Source organism: Triturus cristatus, chromosome 8, assembly GCF_964204655.1.
Source record: "Triturus cristatus chromosome 8, aTriCri1.1, whole genome shotgun sequence".
Lineage (NCBI taxonomy): Eukaryota > Metazoa > Chordata > Amphibia > Caudata > Salamandridae > Triturus > Triturus cristatus.
Window position 1 is genome coordinate 1,130,510,522 of NC_140591.1, and position 21,591 is coordinate 1,130,532,112.

At 41.5% G+C, this 21,591-nt stretch overlaps 1 protein-coding gene across 3 annotated transcripts in view; it reads left to right on the forward strand.

Moving 5' to 3' along the window:
• The first annotated feature begins 4,441 nt into the window (after positions 1-4,441).
• The window catches only part of LOC146805500 (transcription factor 15-like), a 108,508-nt gene continuing 91,358 nt past the window's right edge, over positions 4,442-21,591 (forward strand). For 2 of the 3 annotated variants that reach the window (XR_014967849.1, XR_014967848.1), the window contains exons 1-2: positions 4,460-5,132; positions 6,414-6,981. Coding sequence is in view for 1 of the 3 variants with exons in the window: in XM_085622769.1 (XP_085478895.1) it covers positions 4,668-5,132; positions 6,414-6,446 (498 nt within the window). In the remaining 2 variants the exon portion in view is untranslated. Of the gene's footprint in view, positions 5,133-6,413; positions 14,214-21,591 lie in introns of those variants that run through there. The other variant, XM_085622769.1, reaches the window with a different exon arrangement.

Here is a 21,591-nt window from a genome sequence, read left to right on the forward strand (position 1 = left end):
ACCAGAAAGTAGCAGTAGTTTATGAGCCTTGGACTCAGTGTTTAAAAACAGTTATCTTTTGGCTTGCAGATCTGTGGCGAGAAAGAGTACACTCTGGATCTATCCAATGGTCTAGGACCTGTGAAGGACCTCTTGGAGAAGAGGACTTGATCTCTTGGTGACACCAGTGGAGTCCAAGGCAAGTTATGTGGCTACTGGTCAGCTGGGCACTTGGTGTGTGCAGGACTTTTTTTATCTTTGTGTCCCTGAAGCTTCATGGGAGGCTAGCCTACTAGCCCTTGGAGTTAACTCATTGGTTCTTGGCATGAGTGGGAGCAGGTCCAGCCTTGGGTCTCTCTCCACAAGTTCAAAAGCAGGAGCAGCCCTTCTCTTCCCGAAGTCATGTCTTGCCATAGTAGGTGCAGTTTTCTTTGGTGAATCCTTCCTTTCTGAGGTCCACAGGTCCAACACATGCAGTCCTCCTTCTTTTCTTTCTGAGACCAGCAGTGTTCTGAAGATGGAAGCACATTTATGCCAATTTCAAGTTTGTGGGTGAGGAGGACTCACTAGCCAATGAGACTACAATTTTCATGGGGCAACCCTAACCACTTTTACATAATTTCCTGTGGGGTTGGCACTAAACAATCCCACAGTGCATCTTTCTTTCCAAATCCAAGATGCCTGGACTCTTCTTCCCTGGGATAGAGCCAGGGTTAGACTGGGACAGAAAAACAGACCCAGGCACCAAAATAAAAGTGGCCCCATTAGCAACTCACATAGCTAAAAGGTGCCCCCGCCCCCAATTAATAAATCAGATAGCTAAAAAAGTGGCCTATGTTTGCAATTTGGACCACTTTTGAACTTGTAAAGATATGCTGTAGAAGTGTTTTGCAAGGTTTGGAATACCTCATGGATTACAGCTTGCTGCAGGCAATGTGTGTTTAATATCAGATAACCAACATTAAAACTGACCCAGCAGACCATAAAACAGGCCCACAAACAACAAAAAAAGAAACTGTACCACACACACTAACCTGTGAGATCAGCCCATCAGGCACTGACTGACTGCCCTATAGGCTAGTCCGATCCTGGACAGAGCCAAGGACACACTTCTGAGGTGTGTCCAGCATAATGAGCTACAACTCCTGGAAAACTGGTTCTGCAACTGGTTTCCCCCTCTAGAAGAGATGCAAAACTGTCTACCTACACACATGTGGGCAAGATAAGGTATGACTTACATTTGCCTCTCAGGGGCAGTACCCCTTTGAAGCTGGGCCATCTGTCGCCACCGCCCCGGGCCGTCCTGGCAGGTTACACCTCCTTCCTCCAGCAGAACCTCTTTGCCTTCTTTATACCACTTCACACGTCTTAGCAGGAGGGCAGCAGGCTGTCTCACATGACAACTGCTGTATTCAACCAGAAAGGGCTACTAGATGTTTGGGGCAAGAAATTAGTGACTTTCTAAAGGCACCTTTGCATTAAAGTTACTTTACATCATACTTCATCAATAAGTCAGGTTTAAAGTAACAAATAATTTGATACCTTAAAGTACTATGTTTGGTGATCCCAAATGTAAGGTAGCACTTAGTGTGAGGGATAGAGACACTGCAAGTTAGCCAATGGGACCACAGTGAATACGACAATTTTGAGTTTTCACTGTCAGGACATGTAAAGATTATACTCAACATGTCCTTTTTAGGTCTCTCCTCTAGACAGAGCATGTGCTGTCTCAAAGAGACATGTTGCATATACTTAGTGAGCTTTAGCCCGTCCATAGGCTTCCCAATTGCTGTCTCCATCCTCACTCTCCTATTATTTCTCTCCATTTGTCCACAGCTTTCATGCGCCATATCTCTTCCTGTGTTTAGCCCTCCCCGAGAGCAGGGAGCAATTACTATTATCCATCCACAGCTCCCAGTAAAGCAACTGTTTTAGAACTACTTTTTTAATTGATTTGACCACTTCACACGATTGCTCACTCCTAGTGCCGTTTCTGTAAACAGCCCTGTAAATCTTGTCCTTATATCGTCACATTTGCTGTTTTCCGAGGGCGCCAGACTTGGCCCCTAACCCTCCTTCTGCTTGTTCCTGCCCGCTCCACAGCCGGAAAACAAATGTAGTTCTCGGACCCTGTGCAGCGTGTTCAGCTCCCTACAGTTTTATGAGGAATGAGAGCACACACACCTAGCCCTCCTCTGCATTTAGCTCTGCTAGGACCATCTTCACGACCATCAATTCTGTAGAAACATTTGCAGAGGCAACTGATCAGCAGCTTTGTCTTTCATACGAAGAATAAGCACAAAGAGTGGAATGCATAGATTCTCCCCAAAAATTAGACTGCTCATCTCATTTGAAAAATACGAGTCTGGGCAGGGTCATAAGTGGTGCAATTTATAAAGAGATGCCCTTATAGTGGTGGATTTGGGAGGTTCTTTCTTCAATAGAAATTCATTGGGTTCATCTACTACTTTGGTTCGCAGTTGTTCTTCTAATTGGATGTGATTTTATCTTATTTACACCCAATATGGCCGCTTACATTTGAGGGTAACACCGTTTACTCAGTCTAGCGTTTAAGGCTCCTCTTTGAAGTATTGTGAAAAAATCACCAAGGAGCTTTCGCTCGGAACATGATTTGAAATATTTGAGAGCACAATGCAGGCTCTCGTTTTATTAACGATCATCCTGATAAATTTAATTAAATAATATTTGAATAAATAATATTGGAACTCATGGTTTACAAGATGCAAACTTCTTTGCTACGTAAACATTTGCTGCCTTTGTTGCGCATCAAACAACGTCACTTGAAAAAAGAAACAAGAAAGTGACCAAGGTTGCAGAGCAGTGTGGATCTAAGCTAGCATCCTACCGCGAGTGAGCAATTCACTTCCTGCTTTATCAGAAAATTTTATATTTTAAGGTCTTCGTTCGTTTATGCTCACCCTCTTGAGGGGGCACAGGAAGCGACGTGTAGTTCATGCAGGGAACTCTGTGGTTCTCGTCAGGGGAAATGTCCTAACCGCCAGCAGTCTTCTAACCACCTTAGCCTTGGGTGCCACTCACAATACGGTGCAGGTAAGAGTTGGAACCCCCTCAATGCAACTGTGGTGATGTAACATGGCTAAAAATATTGACATTGACAAAGCCCATAGCTCTCACATTGCTGAGACCGATTGGCTTTGCCAATGCATGCTAATATCTGGCAGCCCACCTTGTGGGCTACTAAGGCCTGCCTTAGGAGGGACTTATTAATATTAGAAATAAGGTTTGGACTTGCAAAAGGATTATTTTGCCATGTCGAGTTGGCAGATTAAAAGCTGTCCGACTAGGCTGCCATGTTTTTACTTTGTCACAGCAGTAGTGGCACAATACATGCTGCAGTCCACTGGTGACAATTAACTTACCAGCCCTGGGTACCTTTTGTCATATACTAGGAACGTATAGATAAGTTAAATATGACAATCATGGATTAACCAATTACAAATACACTTTTAGGGGCACAACACACACACAAAGGCCTGATAGGCAGGGTCCAATCCAATTCAGAGTCATAAAACCAGCATCATCAGTTCAAACATCTGAGGAAGTCATCATACAAAAAAAGCACTTTCTTACAGACTGACACTTTTTTAATGCTATGGATTAATAATAAATTAAGTTTGTGTGGCACATGGAAATCGCAAGAGTCGCAGTCAATCCCACTTTCAAGGCAGGCGTATGGAAAGGTCCATTTGCACAGCTGTCTTTTGGCTAAGAAACCAGTAAGAGTTCTGAGACAATAGGCACTTGGTCCTAGACAGCAGCCTCGGGTGTTGTGATCTCACTTAGCAGAGAGTAGACACAACCCCAGAATAATAACCCAAATATATAGTGGTAATATTTAAACCTCGAAGCCCACGCTTTCCTAGTAACATGAGGGTGAACTCAACATTAGAGACAAAAAAAATGAACAGGTGTCTAACTTGGACCTGTAAGCGGAAACTGAAGGTTTTTACTTTTTGAGTATATTAAAAAACATTTCTGGCTTCTATTTTTGTGGTACCAAATTCGCAGTGTGCGCTCATTTCAGAATAAAACATGCCATTATATCAAAGGTCTTTGTCAAAGTGCTTGGTATCAAGCACCATGCTCTGAACCTCTGTTGTTTTTGGCTTGGCTGTAAATATGATTTTGGAAAGTGTTCTTTTTTTAGTTCCCATACTACATCCTATTTGCATCTCTCCCATCAGGCTCAGTGTCATTTGGATAACCTGTCTATTTATAGAATGGGGCAGGTCATTTTAGAAACCGGCTTCCCCCCCTATTTTAGAGGGAACTTTTGTATAAACATTTAGTGAGAGCTGCATTCTGAGCGTTAGGTCTGGGCGACGGCCCGTTAGGCCTTCAAGTGCACCGGCTGCTCTCAAAGGTTATTGCTGTGGTTGTTGCCCTCATCATGACAACGACAACAGGTGCACTTCAGCCAGAGTGCAGCCCTAGCGGCCACAGTTGACCGTCCCAGCTCCACCTTTCTTGCCTTACGGAGCGACCACATGCTGAATCTAAAAGGGGCAACCATTCAAAAAATGGCCTGCTGAGGTGTCAGTGGCTCAAGTAGGGTTGCCCGTTCCTAACAGGTGCTGTTTCCCTGCAGTGCATAAAAGTGATGGGGCAGCCGGGCCGGCGGTGGGACAGGCGGCCTGCGCGGGGGGATGAAGTCTACAGCCAGCAGCCAGTTCGGGGAGAGCAGCAGTTACGCGTCGGACATCGAAGACCTCGAGAGCGGCAGCGACAGCTCGGAAAAGTCCAACAGCGGCAGCAGCCCGAGTGACGGCAAGGGGAAGCGGAAGAGGAAGAACCGCCTGACGGGCGTCAGCAAGCAGCGCCAGGCGGCCAACGCCAGGGAGCGGGACCGCACTCACAGCGTAAACACGGCCTTCACGGCGCTCCGGACGCTCATCCCCACCGAGCCCGCCGACCGCAAGCTCTCCAAAATAGAAACCCTGCGCCTGGCCTCCAGTTACATAGCGCACCTCGCCAACATCCTGCTGCTGGGAGAGGACTGCCTGGATGGGCAGCCCTGCCTGCAGTACCGGCCGGCCCCCGGGGGCGCGAGCGTCGGCCCTGCCGCCCCCAGGCCCATCTGCACCTTCTGCCTGGGCAACCAACGGAAGCTGGTACGTTTGTGGTAGGCAGGCGTCTGCGCACGTCCACCGCTGGGATCGCCTCACGGGAAGTAGTAGAGGGGAATACATTTCCTCAATGGTCCCCAATTGTAACCCAAACTTGTCACTTTTAGCCAGACCCCATACGGTCTCCACGCCCCATGATCTCAGTTGGCCATCAAGCTAAAGCGCGAATTACAGGCCTCTCTACCTCATCCTTTCATTTTAGATGTTGTCCCTCAATATCTTATTTTGTAGCGTACAAAAAGCTCGGTACTTCTCCCCTCCATTCAAATCTCTTGTTATCGCATTCCAGAACACAGAATGCTATCATTTAGAACACCACACGTCTCTTAAAGCACAATTGTTTTAAGAGTTAAGCACTCATGCAGTCTTTCTAGTTATCACCGAGCTTTTGTGTATAATGCTGGTGCTAACTGATGCCCACTTTGAAGCGCTATGCGTGGGGAGGTTACAGATTAGGTTGGAAGTGTCACTTTACCTTTTGATCATAATTATCAGAAGTATACTCCTCCAAACGACGTCAGCTTCAAAGCAATCTACATTTTTTTTCTCTTATGGTCAGGATGAAAGCACTTGGCACTCCAGACAGCTATTCTATTTTTAAGAGGCTGAGAACTGCATAACTATATAGTGTTTCGTATAGAAATCCAACTGTAATGCGAGGGTCTGTCTGCTTTTGTATTTGTTAAACCTATGCCTCTAGTTTGCCCTTGCAGTGTCACCAAATCAGTAGATGAGCCAGGCAGTTGTGCACCTGTTCTAGTAGCCAGAGCACAGTTCACTACAGTGGGTACTAGTCTGCTGAAATCAGCAGCTGTGCATTAAAAGGGGATATATATATCAGTCATTCACATAAGTGGAACCAAGCCTATAGGACATAGTAGCTGTGCACAGAGGGGATGTAAAGCAGCAGAAAACTTTACCGTTCAAATAAGGTGGATAAAGGGCTACAGAAAATACCTGCTGTAAACTCAAAGGGGAATACAGGGTCACATAAAATAACATCGGCTGTCATAGAGGAGATGCAATGCCACAGCAAATACCAGCCATGCAGGATCATACTAATTATGCAAAGACGAAGGAGCAAAGCAAACATCATCATAATCGGTTAAACCCACAAATAGTTTGGAGCAAACATTGTTATCAGGTTTTATGATTTGATTCTAGAGCTGTAAAGATAACACCCATTGAGACTCTCTGGGAGATAAGGTAAAGGGAATGGTTTTAAAGCCTTGTTTTCTAATGCTGGCTTTCTGTCCCTTCTTACAGCACAGAGAAGGGGAGAAGCACTTGTCTGTCTGAGCTGTGTGTGGACATTCACAGAGACAAGGAGCAGGCCCACCCCTTGCACTGAATATAGAACTGTCCTAAGAACAGCATCTTCCGTGCACTATGATGTTTACATTGAACTTATGCGATTACACTAAATGAAGTACGTCGTAGCCTCAAAAATGATATGCACTTTGCTTTATGATGTGGTGGGATTATTTAGAGCTTTTGGCACCTGAAAGCTAACACCGTGGGTGAAAGTTGCACCTGGCGAGGCATCTATTTTAGTACTGGAAAAGTTAAACCTAACATGGCTGTCCGGGTATTGATGTCTTCTAAACCTATGACACATGATGAAACCTGACCCTTGCCATGCAGTGGTTCCCATCAGTGGGGCCTGTCAAAACACAGTCTCCAGAGCCCTCCTCAAGCACCAGGCTTTGTACGGGATGGGGATGCAATGTTTTTGGAGTGGTATCGAAGGTGTTTGAGTGGAGTGATCCATACCCCAGAATCACATAGGGTGCGAGTTGCCATGGTTTCTTGAGTCATTGAGTCTGCTCAATAGGTAAGAATTGCCATCAAGATGAACAGCATTGGCATGATTTCTGTTGTGGTGTACTGAGTTAAGAAGTAGTCTAGCGATGGGTGGCAAACTGTTCTGGTGACTGGAGCAACAGGAGGTGGCACATGGGGTTGTCACGAGGATCATTCCTAAGTCTGGTACTCCTATTCGCAGATGTCACTAGGGTCTGTTATAGGATTGATGCCTCAGGGTTAGTGCAAACAGATGGGGATAGAGTTAAAAAAAAGTTTAGATTATTTTATGGTAGGTGGTAACTACGATTTAAGGCATGAAGAGCTAAGAAGTGAATACAAGGCGCAGATGTGCTGAGGCACACCATCTGATGCACAGAGCTAGAAATGGAAAAAACGCAGTGGGGGGAACCCTCAGATTGGGATACCGGTGGCAGAAAGGATGCGCAATCAAGGAATGACAGAGTCCTGAATGGTAAATTCACTGACAGTATATGGCCAGTCAGTCTTGATGAATTATTCGTACACACTCTGACTGAAAAGAAATTCATAAAGAGAGAAGCAACAGTAAAGTCTTCCAACTTACTTTATTGCTCGCAAACATGTAACATTTCTGGATGCCTTTGAACGTCAAGGCATCTGTTGCAGATGTTTGTCTGTAACGAGTAAGTTTCAGATTATAGTACGGCTAAGAATCCCAGATTGTTAAAGCACCGGCTACAGATTGGAGTATGTAATCTGTTGGTCAGAGGTCTGAATCGTTTTACATTAGCACGCAGAGCTGTTTTTTGTCACCTGCAAGTCATAAGGTTGTATGCTAGTAAAATGACTCACAAAGTTAATCCATTAGTTGCATAGATCTTTGTGTAACCTGCAGGTCACAAGTTCAGTTCTGATAAGAGAGCTCGTTGGGTTAAGTGGCCGCTACAAATCACTGTGTGTTACTTGCTTAGGCATTCGTTTGAATCCTAGAATGTTTTCCATACTTTTTCAGTATTCTAGAGTTGATAAAATGAGTACCATTGAGTTGGGTACTAATTAGCACCTTATTTTAAGTACCAAATGCAATTCAGTTTGTAGTGTGTGGTACGTAAATGGGCATCATTGGTGGAATTATAAATCTAAAGCTACAAACCTTACAAATATACAGAGCTTGACTTTCATAAAGTGATTTAACTCTTCATCAACATGTAAAATAAAACACGTTCCGCATCTTTGATGCCTCTCTTGAGCTACTGAGTCTGAAAGGAAAGCGTGGCAGTGTCCAGCTGTGCTGTCTTTGATTTAACACATCATTTTTTATCCAAGACACAACTCAGACAAATAAATCCTTACAGTGAGGCAATTGGAGACAGAAGTGCTGGTGGGAAAAATACTGTCAATTAATTTACGAGCTGTTGGTCAGCCACAATGGGCTCTCATAATTTATATGCCTGGATCCTTCGTGCAAGGCTCACATCTAGATCCCTGATCAACATTAGCCACCAAACAACACAGATCTATCTACTTACAATCCCTCTTACTCACACTGAACAACATTATATCCAAACTGACTGGTCCTAAAAAGCTCTGCGATTGAACCCAAAAACTCCCTTTTGCTGTCCAAGAAACTCAGTTTTGTTGATTCCTTTTCGCTAAGCTGTTTCCACAATGCTTCGATCCAATTCAGCTTAAAAATGCCCCACTACCACCTTTATATTTTAAAGTGGTGTATTCTTCTTGCTCCACTAAGGCTAACCCTTTCCCATGAAACATTGAGATGTTTACTTGGTGATCCTGTCCACTCCATCTTAAATCCCCCGAGGAAAAATATTGGGTGCTCAGCTGTCTGCCGACTGGTGCTAAGTGTGCTGAATGCACAGGAGGGCAGGTGCATAGAGTGCATGTCTCTCACTTCATTCCAAGAGCGATCAAGTTTAACAGTTCCACGTAGAAGTATCTCACGCAGTACAGGCTTCACCCTCCCCACCCTGTAATACTTCTAGTCTTGTTTATGGCTTTAAAAATTCGGCACTACAAATACCCAAATGAAAAGAAAACATTCTTGTGTGGATGAGCTACTTATGCCTAAGAAAGAGAAACTTGCAAACTCTGCAAAGGACAAGAAAGTGAAATGTCCTGGTATCCCTCTCAGGACTCTGACCTGGCACATTTGTCCACCCATGCTAGTGGGCATTCAGTTCCAGGGAAGGTCCAGCCATTCACAACTGGAGATGAAGACACCAATTTGAGACTTGGCTCCAAGAGTCGACACTTGAGCCACTTTGCAGTGTGCTCGTTTTATACAGATATAACAATCAAAAAGAGTGACTGTTCGAACTCCAAACAAATGTTAAAAATCAAATGTTTTTTTTTTATATGTCTTCTCAGAAATCCCACTCTTGTTCCCTCTCTGGTTACTCAAGGGCTGAGCCTAGAGGCGGGCGAGTCACCAAAAGCTCCAGCCAGGCTCGAGCCTGAAGGCTAGCTCTGGCTCAGCTCAAAGTCCTGTTGGAGCTTCAAGCCCATAACGTGCCGCGATTTCATATGGCTTCAGGCTTCCACCCTCGCTCTACCCAGGATGTGACGCTAGGGTCAGAGCTGTCGACTATAGAACCCAGGAACCAGGTTAGAGTCTCGGCATCGACTCAACATTATGTGATTCTGAAAGCCAAATAGATACCCATTTACAGGCTGATTTGTACAGAGTGAAACCAAAAAACGTGGATAAATCGCAGCTTCCCTACTTACATTGTGTGATCTCAGGCAAATATTTCATTTCACCAAAATCTTTTTTTCTTCATTATCGCGCATGAAAGCACCTTTAAATATGTGAGTTCAGACTACCAGTTGTAGAAAATTATCATGTTTAATAAATACTTCTCAGTGCAGTGCTATAATGTGCCCTATTGATGTCAAAGCATATGGCTCTTAAAGAAAGACACTTTTTGGAGATTTGAAGAGACTATTACATTATACATGGTTTGTTGTATGATTTACACAACACATTTTCAGGCTTCGGCTCGTCCACAGGCTCTGAGATCCCAGCCAGACCCCTGGCTCGGGTTTGCTCTCCTTGTTAATGTGTTGGCTCGTCCACCTCTAGCTGAGCCAGATCCAAGCCAGGCATGACTCGATCAAAGCTCACACCTTTTTTTTAGCATGCAAATACCAGTCTGCAGCATGCAAAAACATAAATTATAAAAATAGACTAAAAAGATCTATTGCTAAAATATCACTCTCTAAAAAAATATATCACTCTCTACAAAAATTTTAGAACCTGCCTAAACCCCTCTTTCAGCTGCTTGACTCTGAGAGTGGTAGAATGGGGCTATACTTGTAAATTAACCCCGTAATACAAAGAAGAGATGCAAGTTTGTCCAAGTTTAGGAATTTAATACAGGTCGACATTTTTGTACGGCGATATTTATGTATGGTAGATATTTTGACAGTAGATATTTTTGAGTCTGCTTTTTTGCAGTCTGTTTCTTGTTGTTTTAGATTGAGCCCATCTATCACAACAGTAAGTCTTTATTAGCCCAATGATGTTACAAAATTAACGGCCATGTTTGAATACTCTGAGGTAAGTGGAACACTACGACATTTACAGAAAATAGTGCTGCTGCTTGAAGCATGATTTGCACAGACTGGCTGTCCTGCAGTACTACAGCTTGACTTCATGAGGATGGGATTCAGATGTCAGGACCAATGCAGGGTCAGCACGGTTTAAAACAAGCACTGGCAAAGCCAATAGGTCTCGCCTATGACAGCTATTGGCTTTGCTTACGTTTTGCAGCCGGGCTTTACAGCAGTTTGGATGCTTTGCAGTGTGGCTAAAACTAATTTAGCAAAGTGCTATGACCCAGCCAAGGCTAATGTACTTAAAAAAAAAGCACTTTAGCGCTTGATGCATCATATTCATTTTTAAACTTTTTTAAAATATTATTTTTAGCCTTGCTGAACAGCAGCCAGCTGCCATACAGCTTGGCTACAAATCATTGTTAAAGTAGGCAAAGTCCATGCTGTGAGGTATGAACAAAAGGAAATGACACATCCAATAGTTTCATTTGGTTTGCTAGTGCTTGTTAGGTCTCGGCGCAAAACTCACGTTACTCAGAGCAAATCTGTGAATCTCCTCTTGCTTGAAGAAAAAATATATATATTTGGCAAAAACTCCTATCACATAAAGAAAGAAATTCTGCCCATGTCCCTATCTTAGTGAAAATACAGTTGTCACCATAAAAGCAGATAACATCTGTTGTGACAATAGACATCCATTTCAAAGTAGAAAAGTACTTATTTGAAGTGCTTGTGGCATAGTAAAACATGGCTACAAATGGCAAAAGGTTCAAGAAGGACAACTGGGAAGAAGAAAACATAAAAGCATTACCTCAGTCACAGCGCGATCAGCAAAAGGACAGCAATAAAGCTGAAGCAGTTAGTACTTGGTTCATGCTCCTGCGGAAAGAAGAGGAAGTGAAGCCTGCCAGCTGGCCAATTAGAAGGCAGCAAAAAGAGGGAAAATGGAGCTAATGAATGTTAAGCAATCCCCTTGTTAAATACAATATCTCTCGCAAGCGAGACCGTATGCAGCACATGTAAGACCTTAAAAGGAGCAGCTTTGCTCTTCACAATAATAACAAATATTTTAATATAGCACCTGATGCCACAGTTTTGGACATTTCTAAGTTTTGCAAACAGGTGTTACCTTTACAAATTTAATGTTGCTCATTTTATCAACCTAAGAAGAAAAAACGACTGAGTTTGTTTTGCCAGGATTCAGACTTCTGACACACAGGTCAAACATAAAAGTAAGCGGCACTAGGCCACAGAAAATATCAGTCATGCACCTAAAGTGGGATCGAGGCTTCCAGAACCCAGGGATCACGGCAAGGCCTGGATCTGTTGTGAGTGAGGGAAGAAGGCTCTATGGAGAAGAGACAGGTGGGTGCTGTACGGGACTGCAGTTGGAGGCAGGAGGGGCTGGCTGGTGGAGGGATGAGCCGGAAGGCCACCTGCTGCAACATAGTTCTGTATTCTCTCGGTCTATTTCAGTCAAAGTGAGGACATCATGACAGTGAATTACAGGATGGTCTCATCTTTTGAAAGCTTGTTTGAGTGAGATAGGTACACCTGCCCAATCAGAATCAATGTAGTGTTCTGGTGCAGAAAAACCTTAAGGCAGTATTTTGTGCATGTCGTGCCTGGGATAACTTAAGAGATAGGAGAGTGTAGAAGGGAAACTAGAGATAGCCGCTAACAAGCTGAGATTTAAGGGGGCAAGCCTGTGATGTGATTCTTTGTAGATCTTAAAGAATTAAGTACAATCCCATATCCTCGTCTGTGGAATAAATCTGGGGTCTGTGTCACGTTAGATTTCGGTTCCCCTGTGGTTTGGGATATGAGCCTTCAATTTCTAACTTAGATACCTATTTTGACAGATGGGGGTGACTGTGTTTGGACATCTAATGTAGAGCTTCATGTACTTATGTAATGTCTGCTGCTCCTGCGTTTGCTCTGCAATGTTAGGTTTCATTTTTAAAACGGGTATGGCGTTGACAATATTTAATTTGTTTATATTTGTATATTTTGAGGGTTTAAAACAGTTTTTGTGCGTGTAAACGTTAAAGCTAAACTTCAACTCGCAGCACCTTCCAAATTGCCAGGAAATTTAACTGCAAAGTAAGTTTCCAAGGTTTTGCACTGACATGAGATACCGTAGCAAATTTGTGACCCAGTGGCTCATGAGTTTAGGTCTCATTGATGCCAAATTTACAGGAGAACCATAAAGATGCAGTTGTCTGTCAAAAACAGTGACTGGCACTTTGAATACAAATTAGAGGGCCAGCAACAGCGTCACTGTAGTTATTGTCTGCTTGATGAATCGACACAGAAATGTCTAAAAAGTATAAATGCACCTCAGACGAACGATTCAAATTGTAATTATAAAAGTGCCACACAAAGGAAAAACTGGTCCTACCCATAAAGCTTTTCTCTCTTGAGAATGCACACGTCTCAATGACATGTTTCATTTTGCATAATGTGTATAATTCCACTACAGTGAAATATGATATCCCGATGCAAGACAAGGCGCAGGGTGCACTTATTTTTACTTAATTGTAGAAATACGATTGTTGGTGTTTTTTATGAATTCAGATATAGTAATAGAAGTTGTATTAACATCTGTGCTCTTTTAAAAATACAGTGGAATCCAGTGGCGAAATAGTGGCATAAGTGCAATAACATATATATATAATATAACACAAGCTTGTTTTTCCTTTTCTTAAATGTTCCTTAAAAACACATAAATGTGCATTTTCATAATACTGTGGTGTGCACCACATCTAAAAACGCCCACTATTATGAAAGGTAAATTAAGATATCTTCCTATGTACATGTTGTACATACATATATGTATGCCATATTGGTGAGAAAAAATGGCCCTGAGATAGGATAGTAGTGTGATGCAAGAACTATATTTCCTATCACACACAACTTTTTATCTGCATATCAGTTGACAATATACAATCACAATCATTCTCACAGATGTAGTATTCGTCAGTGGCGGCTTTTGTCATGTACCAACGTTTTTCTTTAACCTGGCTGTGATTATAATTGTAATATTGCACAGAATCTAATGAGTGTATTTTAAAACTGTGAATCACATCACAGTCCCAATTAAATGACTAGATTACCTCATGAAAAGACATATGAATGTATGTCTGAATGTACTGTACTTTCAGGGAATTTCATGATTTTTTTTTTTACTTTGGTTCTCGTGTGAACAAATTGTGATTTTTCTTTTGTAATGTATACTTGAATAAAGCACCTGGCATTTAATTGTATTATTTGCACAACGTGTTTATGACAGTAAGTATTTCTCTATAGCACTGGGGTATATTGTAGAAGATTTTGCAAAGTACAAAAGTGGGGCAAACTGACTTTTCACCATGTTTGCGGCTTACGGAACACAGAATGGAGCCAACAGACTGTGCCAGACATTCATACCCATCTCTTCCTGTGGAAAATGGAGCGGAAACTGTTTGCTACATTCCTTATTTTGTTAGCAACAAAAATCGTGTAAATTTGGTTTACTGCGTTTTTGCCTATTGCTAAACTGTCCTTTGAGAAATGTTGGCATGATGAAAATGTTAATTGCTTGAATATATTTCCTATAGCTATTTTCATTTTTGGACTCTCATCTTGATGATATTGTTACAGACATATGGTCCTGCTTTGAAAATGCACATTATTTATAAAATAAATAAATCCTATTTTATTTAAATATGGGGAATTTGTACGATTTATTCTCTTTGAGTCATGAACCTCCTTCACTTTTATCTGTTGGGCTAAATAATGCTGAAAGAGAACACACAGTTGTTCACGTAGCCTCAGTACAGCTTCACAACTCCTGCAATAGTATTATTCAGTGACGGCTCCTTCGCTAAGGCGGATGAGCACCGCCCACTGTTCTTTGAGCAGTGGAAAAAGGAAAAAATAAAATGATAACACGATGTTATTATTATTTTATTTTTCCAGTGTCAGGCAGGTTGAAGGTGCGGGCGGGGCTAAGCTGTTGTCACAGCCAGCAGGGGAAGAGTGGTTGGGGCACTTAATTGCACATGACGGTTTGGCCGGCCGTCTTGGGCGGGCCAAACAGTCATGCGCACTTTGCATGTTCCCCACCAGGCTGTATTACACAGCTTTAGGGAAGCCTGTGTGTGCGTCCTGCTTCAAGCAGGAACAGAAGAAACCAGAGGCGAGGCGGCGGCTGGCAGCAAGGTAAGTAACCTTTTTATTTATTTTTCTATTCTCCCTTCGCCCCACCCATGCGACTCGGTGGCAGCCGCCACTGGTACTATTTTCAGTTCCGCGGTTGAATAAACTGCATGTATGCTTATTGAAGAATTACGGCCGCATTCACAAAACTCCAGAAGTATGCCTGGAAAGCTGCACCAGCCCATGTTTCTAGACATACTCCAAGAAAACCTCTGTGGATTCCCTTTTTCAGCAGTGCAGAGGCATTTCTTCCTACATAATTGTATGTGTTGTACAGTCTCCACGGAGAAATGCTGTAGCGTTTATACAGTATACTGTTTTTCTCTCCTAGATTTGTTTTACCGTCCAAAACCTACTTCCTTTACACCCACATCAGTTTCGAATGTGTTTTTTTCCCCTTTCCATCCTAAGACGTTATTTACTCCTCCCATTGGCAGGGCTAAATCTTCTACAATATCTAGGACGGGAATGGGTCTCTACAGGACTTTTAGGGTGTTTTCAAACTTACGAGGCAAACCCAACTTGGAACTCCCTCCCACACCTTGAGTAGGATATATTCATGTGTAACTATACTATCACTAGGTAATAGTATGTGATTAACAGGTTGTTTCCGTGCCAGGTCACCTTTTATGAGTATCTTGCACTTATAAATTGATATATTGGCACATGCAAGTCACATTTACACACGCATTGCTTCGTAAATGAGGCCCTGAATGCTAGTTGGAGTTGGTGGTTGTGAATTATACATTCCAGTGTAAAACTCAAATCGTATTCAGAATGTGAGCCATTTTTAGAACTGGTTACAGAGAGCTTTTTCTATGTTATTAATAAATCTTGTTCTAATATAAAGAATTGACCTCACTAGGTTGAAAGCAACATCATCATTTAAGCAGTGCACTGGTATGCTACCATTGTGCTGACATGGTAGCAGACTTATTTCGTTTTGGGCACCCATTACGCCTTCCAAGATGTGAAACCACAATGTGGTGCTCTACTTTAGCACTAGATGAGTCCTCTTGTCCATTTTGGGTTCAAGGACACATTTTTTGTTTTAAGGGAAAAAAACAAACACAAGCACTGCAAACAGCAACCTCGCATATCCTGGTAATTTGTGCGGTTCCCACACTTAATTTTTGCTGTGAATGGCACATAATTTCTTGACGTGGCGTAATAGCATCATTTTGGGAATTTTGCATAACAAGTATAACGCAAAATGATCAAAATTGCTGGAGAGTATGCCAGTCTAATTGAAATTTCGCCAAGCTTATTTACAATAATAACAACTAATGCAAAATGTTGCACTGTTTATCCGCCTGCTTAACCCCTAGAGTTTGCTGTTGAAATTAGTATTTTTTATCATGTGTCTGTGGTAGTTAAGGGCTAAACCACCCTGAACTGGTACCTGGGCAGACGGGTACCCCCCGTCCTAAAATGCAGAATATAGCTGTGTAAAAGAAAAAATGGACACACTCCAAGCTAGGGTGATTCTGTGGAGATTATATGTAACTCATTTTGGACTAAGGCGCTTTTCTCAAATTATCCACAACAAGGGATGCAACTAGACCCAAACTTCGGGGGGGGGCTAACATTTAGAAAAGTAGGGGTGGAGCCATTTTCAGAGCAGATTCAAAGTATCTTGTGGGTGCTCCCTCCACTTTTCTGGTACAATACACCAGGATATGGGGTGTCATTGTTCTCAAAGAAATGCAGCCAATATCTCAACATAAGAAGACTTAACAATGTTCAGGGTTCTCCCTCAGAGAATCTTAGAAGCATTCTTATTGACACATTAAGCCATTAGACCTGGTAAGGTGTGGAATTTCGGGTTCTACCCTGCTGAGGCATTGGAGGAAGTATTCCATCGATGGAGCCAATGGAGGGTCCATTGACTGAATACTTGAGGTACTCCTGTCTCTAAATACGGCGGGCGGACCAAGGGTGTGGTGGGACAGTACTCTGTCAAATTTGTGATAGAGTACCCGAACCTGAATACTCTAAAGGCCTGATTAGGAGTTTGGTGGTGTGGGAGTTGTCCGCCACGCCACCGATGTTGACTGCACAGACATTCAGGGAGCACAGGAACTGAGCATGAAGTGTGATGACCTAAGGTGCCACAATAACACAGAATCAATGCCAAGACTTGCATCACACCCATAAACATTTATACCTGTAGAATATTAAATAGTAATACACTCTAAAAAGCTATTTGTCAACATTGCTTGTTCTCTGCTTCAAGTTATATCATTGGAAGTTTTTCAGATGGCATAATAAGTGCACTTCAATTTAATTATTGTGTGAGGTTGGGTGGATGCATGCATTCCCTTCAGGAATCCATGTTTGTCCACATGGTAAAAAGTTTGAATTCCAGTAGGCCTGACTAGACTTTTATCCTTCTAAGATCAATCAAATTAGTACTATTGAGGTAGCTAACAACAAATACCTGTTATTCACATTTTATTTTATGAGGTGTAGGAGTCATGGAATAAGATTAAAAATATGCAGCAATAGCCTAAGAGATGAAAGAATGATAAATGCATGAAAGTGACTAATAGCAAAAGTGATAGGTTTAAACCAGAAATATAATTGAAAAAAATGTTGTGAGCAACCATGAGTATTTATAGTGTATGGAAAACAGTTGCAGGTGCACTAGTTTCTGTTGCCTTGAAGCAAGCAGGAACAGCAATGTGAGAGGAATTAATAAACACAGCAATCCAAATTCGGAACTCCATTGAATTTCAGAGAGTACTGGCTCTTCGGAGCAGAAAACAAGTACTGCAAGATAATAAATAACTTCCAGGCATTTTCTATTTCAAGACGTGCCAATTATGGTTAATGCACAAGCCTAGATTGTCGAATCCAGCAGATCTTGCCTTAAGAACATGAGTTGTGAATTTGAGAGAGCTATGGTATTACAGATAACCATAACTGACCAAATCAATGTAATGTATTTTGATCTTAGTGCTAACATTTCAACCAATATCTCACTGTAATGATGTCATAAAATGAAAATCTTTATAATTCATTGCTCTTTATACAGAATTAACTAGTTGGAAGCCTAGAGACTAGTATGGTAGGCTACAACATAATGTGAAACTCCAATTGGATTGTGGAACGTCGCACTCCTTGTGTATATGGTAGATGCTGTTGGATTTATTTAGGGTGCCTGGTAAATGACCTCCTGAGCCAGGAGGTGAAGACTATAAGAATGAATGCGTTGTCTCCCGTAGGAGTAACGTCCTTTACACAGCACTCCGTTGTTGTCAAAATTCAAATAATGGTGATCCAGTTAATAATAAGTTCTTTCGCAAAATGTTCTTTAATTCAAATTGTAAGCAATTTCTTTAACATTCATACTATTTCTAGCATAGTATAACCCATGTTGGTTTTCGACAAGTTCATAATCAAGTTCAAATTATTTCAGCCCTATGCATTTCGGGCGAACCCTTCTTCAGGTGACTTACATTTCTGAAAGCATAAAACATTATGTTCAAGTAACCAGATACAACACAAATTTCATGAAAATAGTCAAAACATATTGAGCTAGCACCCAATTAGATATTAAAAAGAAGTACACTAGTTTGTGAGCGGAAGAGTACCGGACTATGAAGGTGTAAAATTCATGCATTAAGGTAATGGCGGACTTGTGTGTTTGTGCGGGAACTATTTCAAACAGAAAACGTGAATCGCGACTGTAACGACATGAATTTCGAGGATGGGACAAAACTCCTGTTTAAACGTGATTAATGCGAGCTTAAAGAACGCGCTTGGGTGTTGAGGATGGTAACAAAACTACCGGGTAAATCAAAAACGGGGGATCAAACTGACCTGTCAAAAGATAAACGTCAATTTCTGTCAGTCTGTCGTGGCAAACCATAAGTGTTGAAAGAGATTGTCTAGTAAAAAGGTAAACGATACTAATTAGTAAACAGAGTACAACTAAAGTTCTAAGAAGCTGTACAAACCGTGAAGACGGTTGTTTGAAGTCTTACCGCAATGGGATGTCAGTCGAGTGGCATTGTAAAGTCGTGCGTTAGGAATCAGGAAGTGTTTACTTCCTTGTATATTCGCGGTACCATGAGTCACTCGTCACATGATAATGAAAAGTAAAAAAAGGCTGTGCGTCGTGAATGTAAAAATGTCTGTCTGAACAATAGTATAGTTAGCGGAAACATGTGTTGACTAAAACTGTAATGGTCATCGTGTTGACCTTTTACATGCGTTAAAATTTAACGGTAATATATTTCCAGAATTGTTCTCAAAGAATGAAGATGCCTGTGTGTCAATTCAATAAAGTTTTGAGTAATGAAAAAAAGAAGAAATGGTGAATGCATCTCCTGTGTGTGGATGTGTGAACATCTACAACACCAGGAGGGTATAATGAGTATTTGAAAATCTACGAAGGTACTGCGGAACGATGATGACGTCCCTTATCCTTAAATGGCCTATGAATAAAATACGGAAAACGTTAACGGTAGATACGTTGATAATTTGATCTGTACACTGTTGTCAAATTCCATAGTATCAGAACAACGCTAATATAATGTGGTCAAAATGTGATTGATGGAGCGTGAAAAAAAAAAAAAACGGCATCGAGTGAGAAAAAATGCTTGTGTTTTGGAACCTGTAACATTTGTGTCAATCTAACCAGTGGCAGTGATGGATGTTTCCGTTATACAAAACGGTATGCATGAAGTCATAGTTACTTTACAAAAAACAATGTAATTCGAAACGTTCATTTAAACCTTTCGGTTGAAGCGTATTCAGATGCGTCATCCAAAATATTGCTCTTCTCAGAAGGTGTTGAGAATTGTCTCTTCCAGAGAGGATAGGTACCTGTTCTAGTATACAGAAACGTAATTGACTGGGATTATGATGATGCTCAGTGAAATGTAAAGCAACCGTGGATTTAGTGTTCTTTAGTCTAATGTTGCTTTTATGTTCAATAATCCTGGTTTTTAGTTTTCTTTGTGTTTTCCCCACGTAAGGTAGACCACACGGGCATTTCAGTAAGTATATCACATCACGTTGCTGCTATCGCATGTGCCTGATACTCGTAGTTTTATTTTTGTTCCTTGTGTGGGGTGCAATATTTCACTGCCCTTAATTATGGCGTTGCAATTACTACAATTGTGACACGGAATAGTTCCTTGATGCTTAACTGTGGTAACTACCTCTTTGGGTCTGAGCAATTCCTTGAGATTACGAGTACGATTGTACGCAAATCTAGGGATGTTGTGAAATATTCCTCTGAAATCTTCTTCTTGCGTAAGTAGTGGCCAGTGTTTCAAAATGATTTTCTTAATACTGAAACTTCTGGTGGAGAATTTAGAAATGAATACTGGTCTTTGTGATTCATTTTTGAGTTGAGTTGTCAATAACTGTTTGCGTTCAAGTTTCCGGACTCTTTCCTGTGCTTGGTTTAAGATGGTTTCAGGATATCCTCTTTGTCTGAATTTCTGAATGGTAGTGATTTTGGATTGATTGTAATAATCTGTATTGGAAGAAATTATTTTAAGGCGTAGTAATTGTGAAAATGGTAGATGCTGTTTTAGTGAAGGCTGATGAAAACTTGAAAAATGTAAAAAATTGTTTTTATCAGTCGGTTTGGTGAATACTTTAGTTTCAAGGTTACCTTCATTGTTAATGACCAAGACATCTAGGAATGGTATTTCCCTTTTGTTGATATTATGCGTAAAGCCAATTCTGTCGTCGACCTGATTCAATTTTTCGATAGCTGTTAACAGAAGGGTTTCTGAGCCATTCCACAATACAAAAATGTCGTCAATGTACCTTCCATACATGATGATATGTCTGTGCCAATTTGGATTGGATAAAATATGCTCTTGTTCGAATTTGTACATGAAAAGATTGGCATATGCCGGTGCGGCACAATTTCCCATAGATGTTCCTGATGATTGGATGAAATATTGGTCTTCCCATTTGAAATAACTGTGGTATAGCGTGAAGTGTAATAGTTCCATTAGGAATACTTTAAACATTTCCTCATGGTCGCTTGTGGTCAAGTAATATTCCACCGCTTGTAAGCCCAAGTCGTGGGGTATAGACGTATACAAAGATTTCACGTCGATGGTACACATTATCATGTCTGCGGTAAATGATTGTCTGTTGGATTCCAATAAATTGAGAAAGTGGGTGGTATCTTTAATGTAGGTACTCATATTTCGGACTAGTGGTTGAAAATGCTTGTCTAAAAACTTTCCCACTGGTTCGTGGATAGAGTTTATGGTGGAGACAATTGGGCGAAATGGTGGGAAATTGGCATTTTTGTGAACTTTTGGAATCATGTAGATGTAGGGAGTTGCCGGGTTGGATTTGATCAAGTATTCTTTCTCTTTGATACCAATGGTTCCTTGAGAGATGGCTGCATTTACTATTAGATTCAAAATGTTCTTGAATTCGGTGGTGGGATCCCTGTCATGGCTTGAGTAAATATTGGTGTCATTAACGTGTTGATTAACGTTGGTGTTGTAGAAATCAGTATCCATGATCACAAGGGCTCCGCCCTTATCGGCTTGTCGAATGGTTATCTCTTTGTTTTTGGACAATTGTTCTAAAGTTTGTCTTTCTTTTTGATTTAGGTTGGAATTTTTGGAACGAGGTTGTTCAAATGTGTCTTGGACTTCCTTTAAAACAATTTTTTCAAAGACGTCGAGAACCTTATGACTCGTGGGTGGAATAAATTTGCTGGGATTCCTTAGGCCTAATAATTAAAACAACATACAACATAAAACAGTATTTAGGATTTCTGAAAAATATGAGGTGGGTCAACTTGGAGGTCCCTCACATATGTAAAATGTAAATGTATTTGTACTTATATAGCGCACTTCTACCCAGAGGTCTCGTAGCGCTGTATTCATACCGC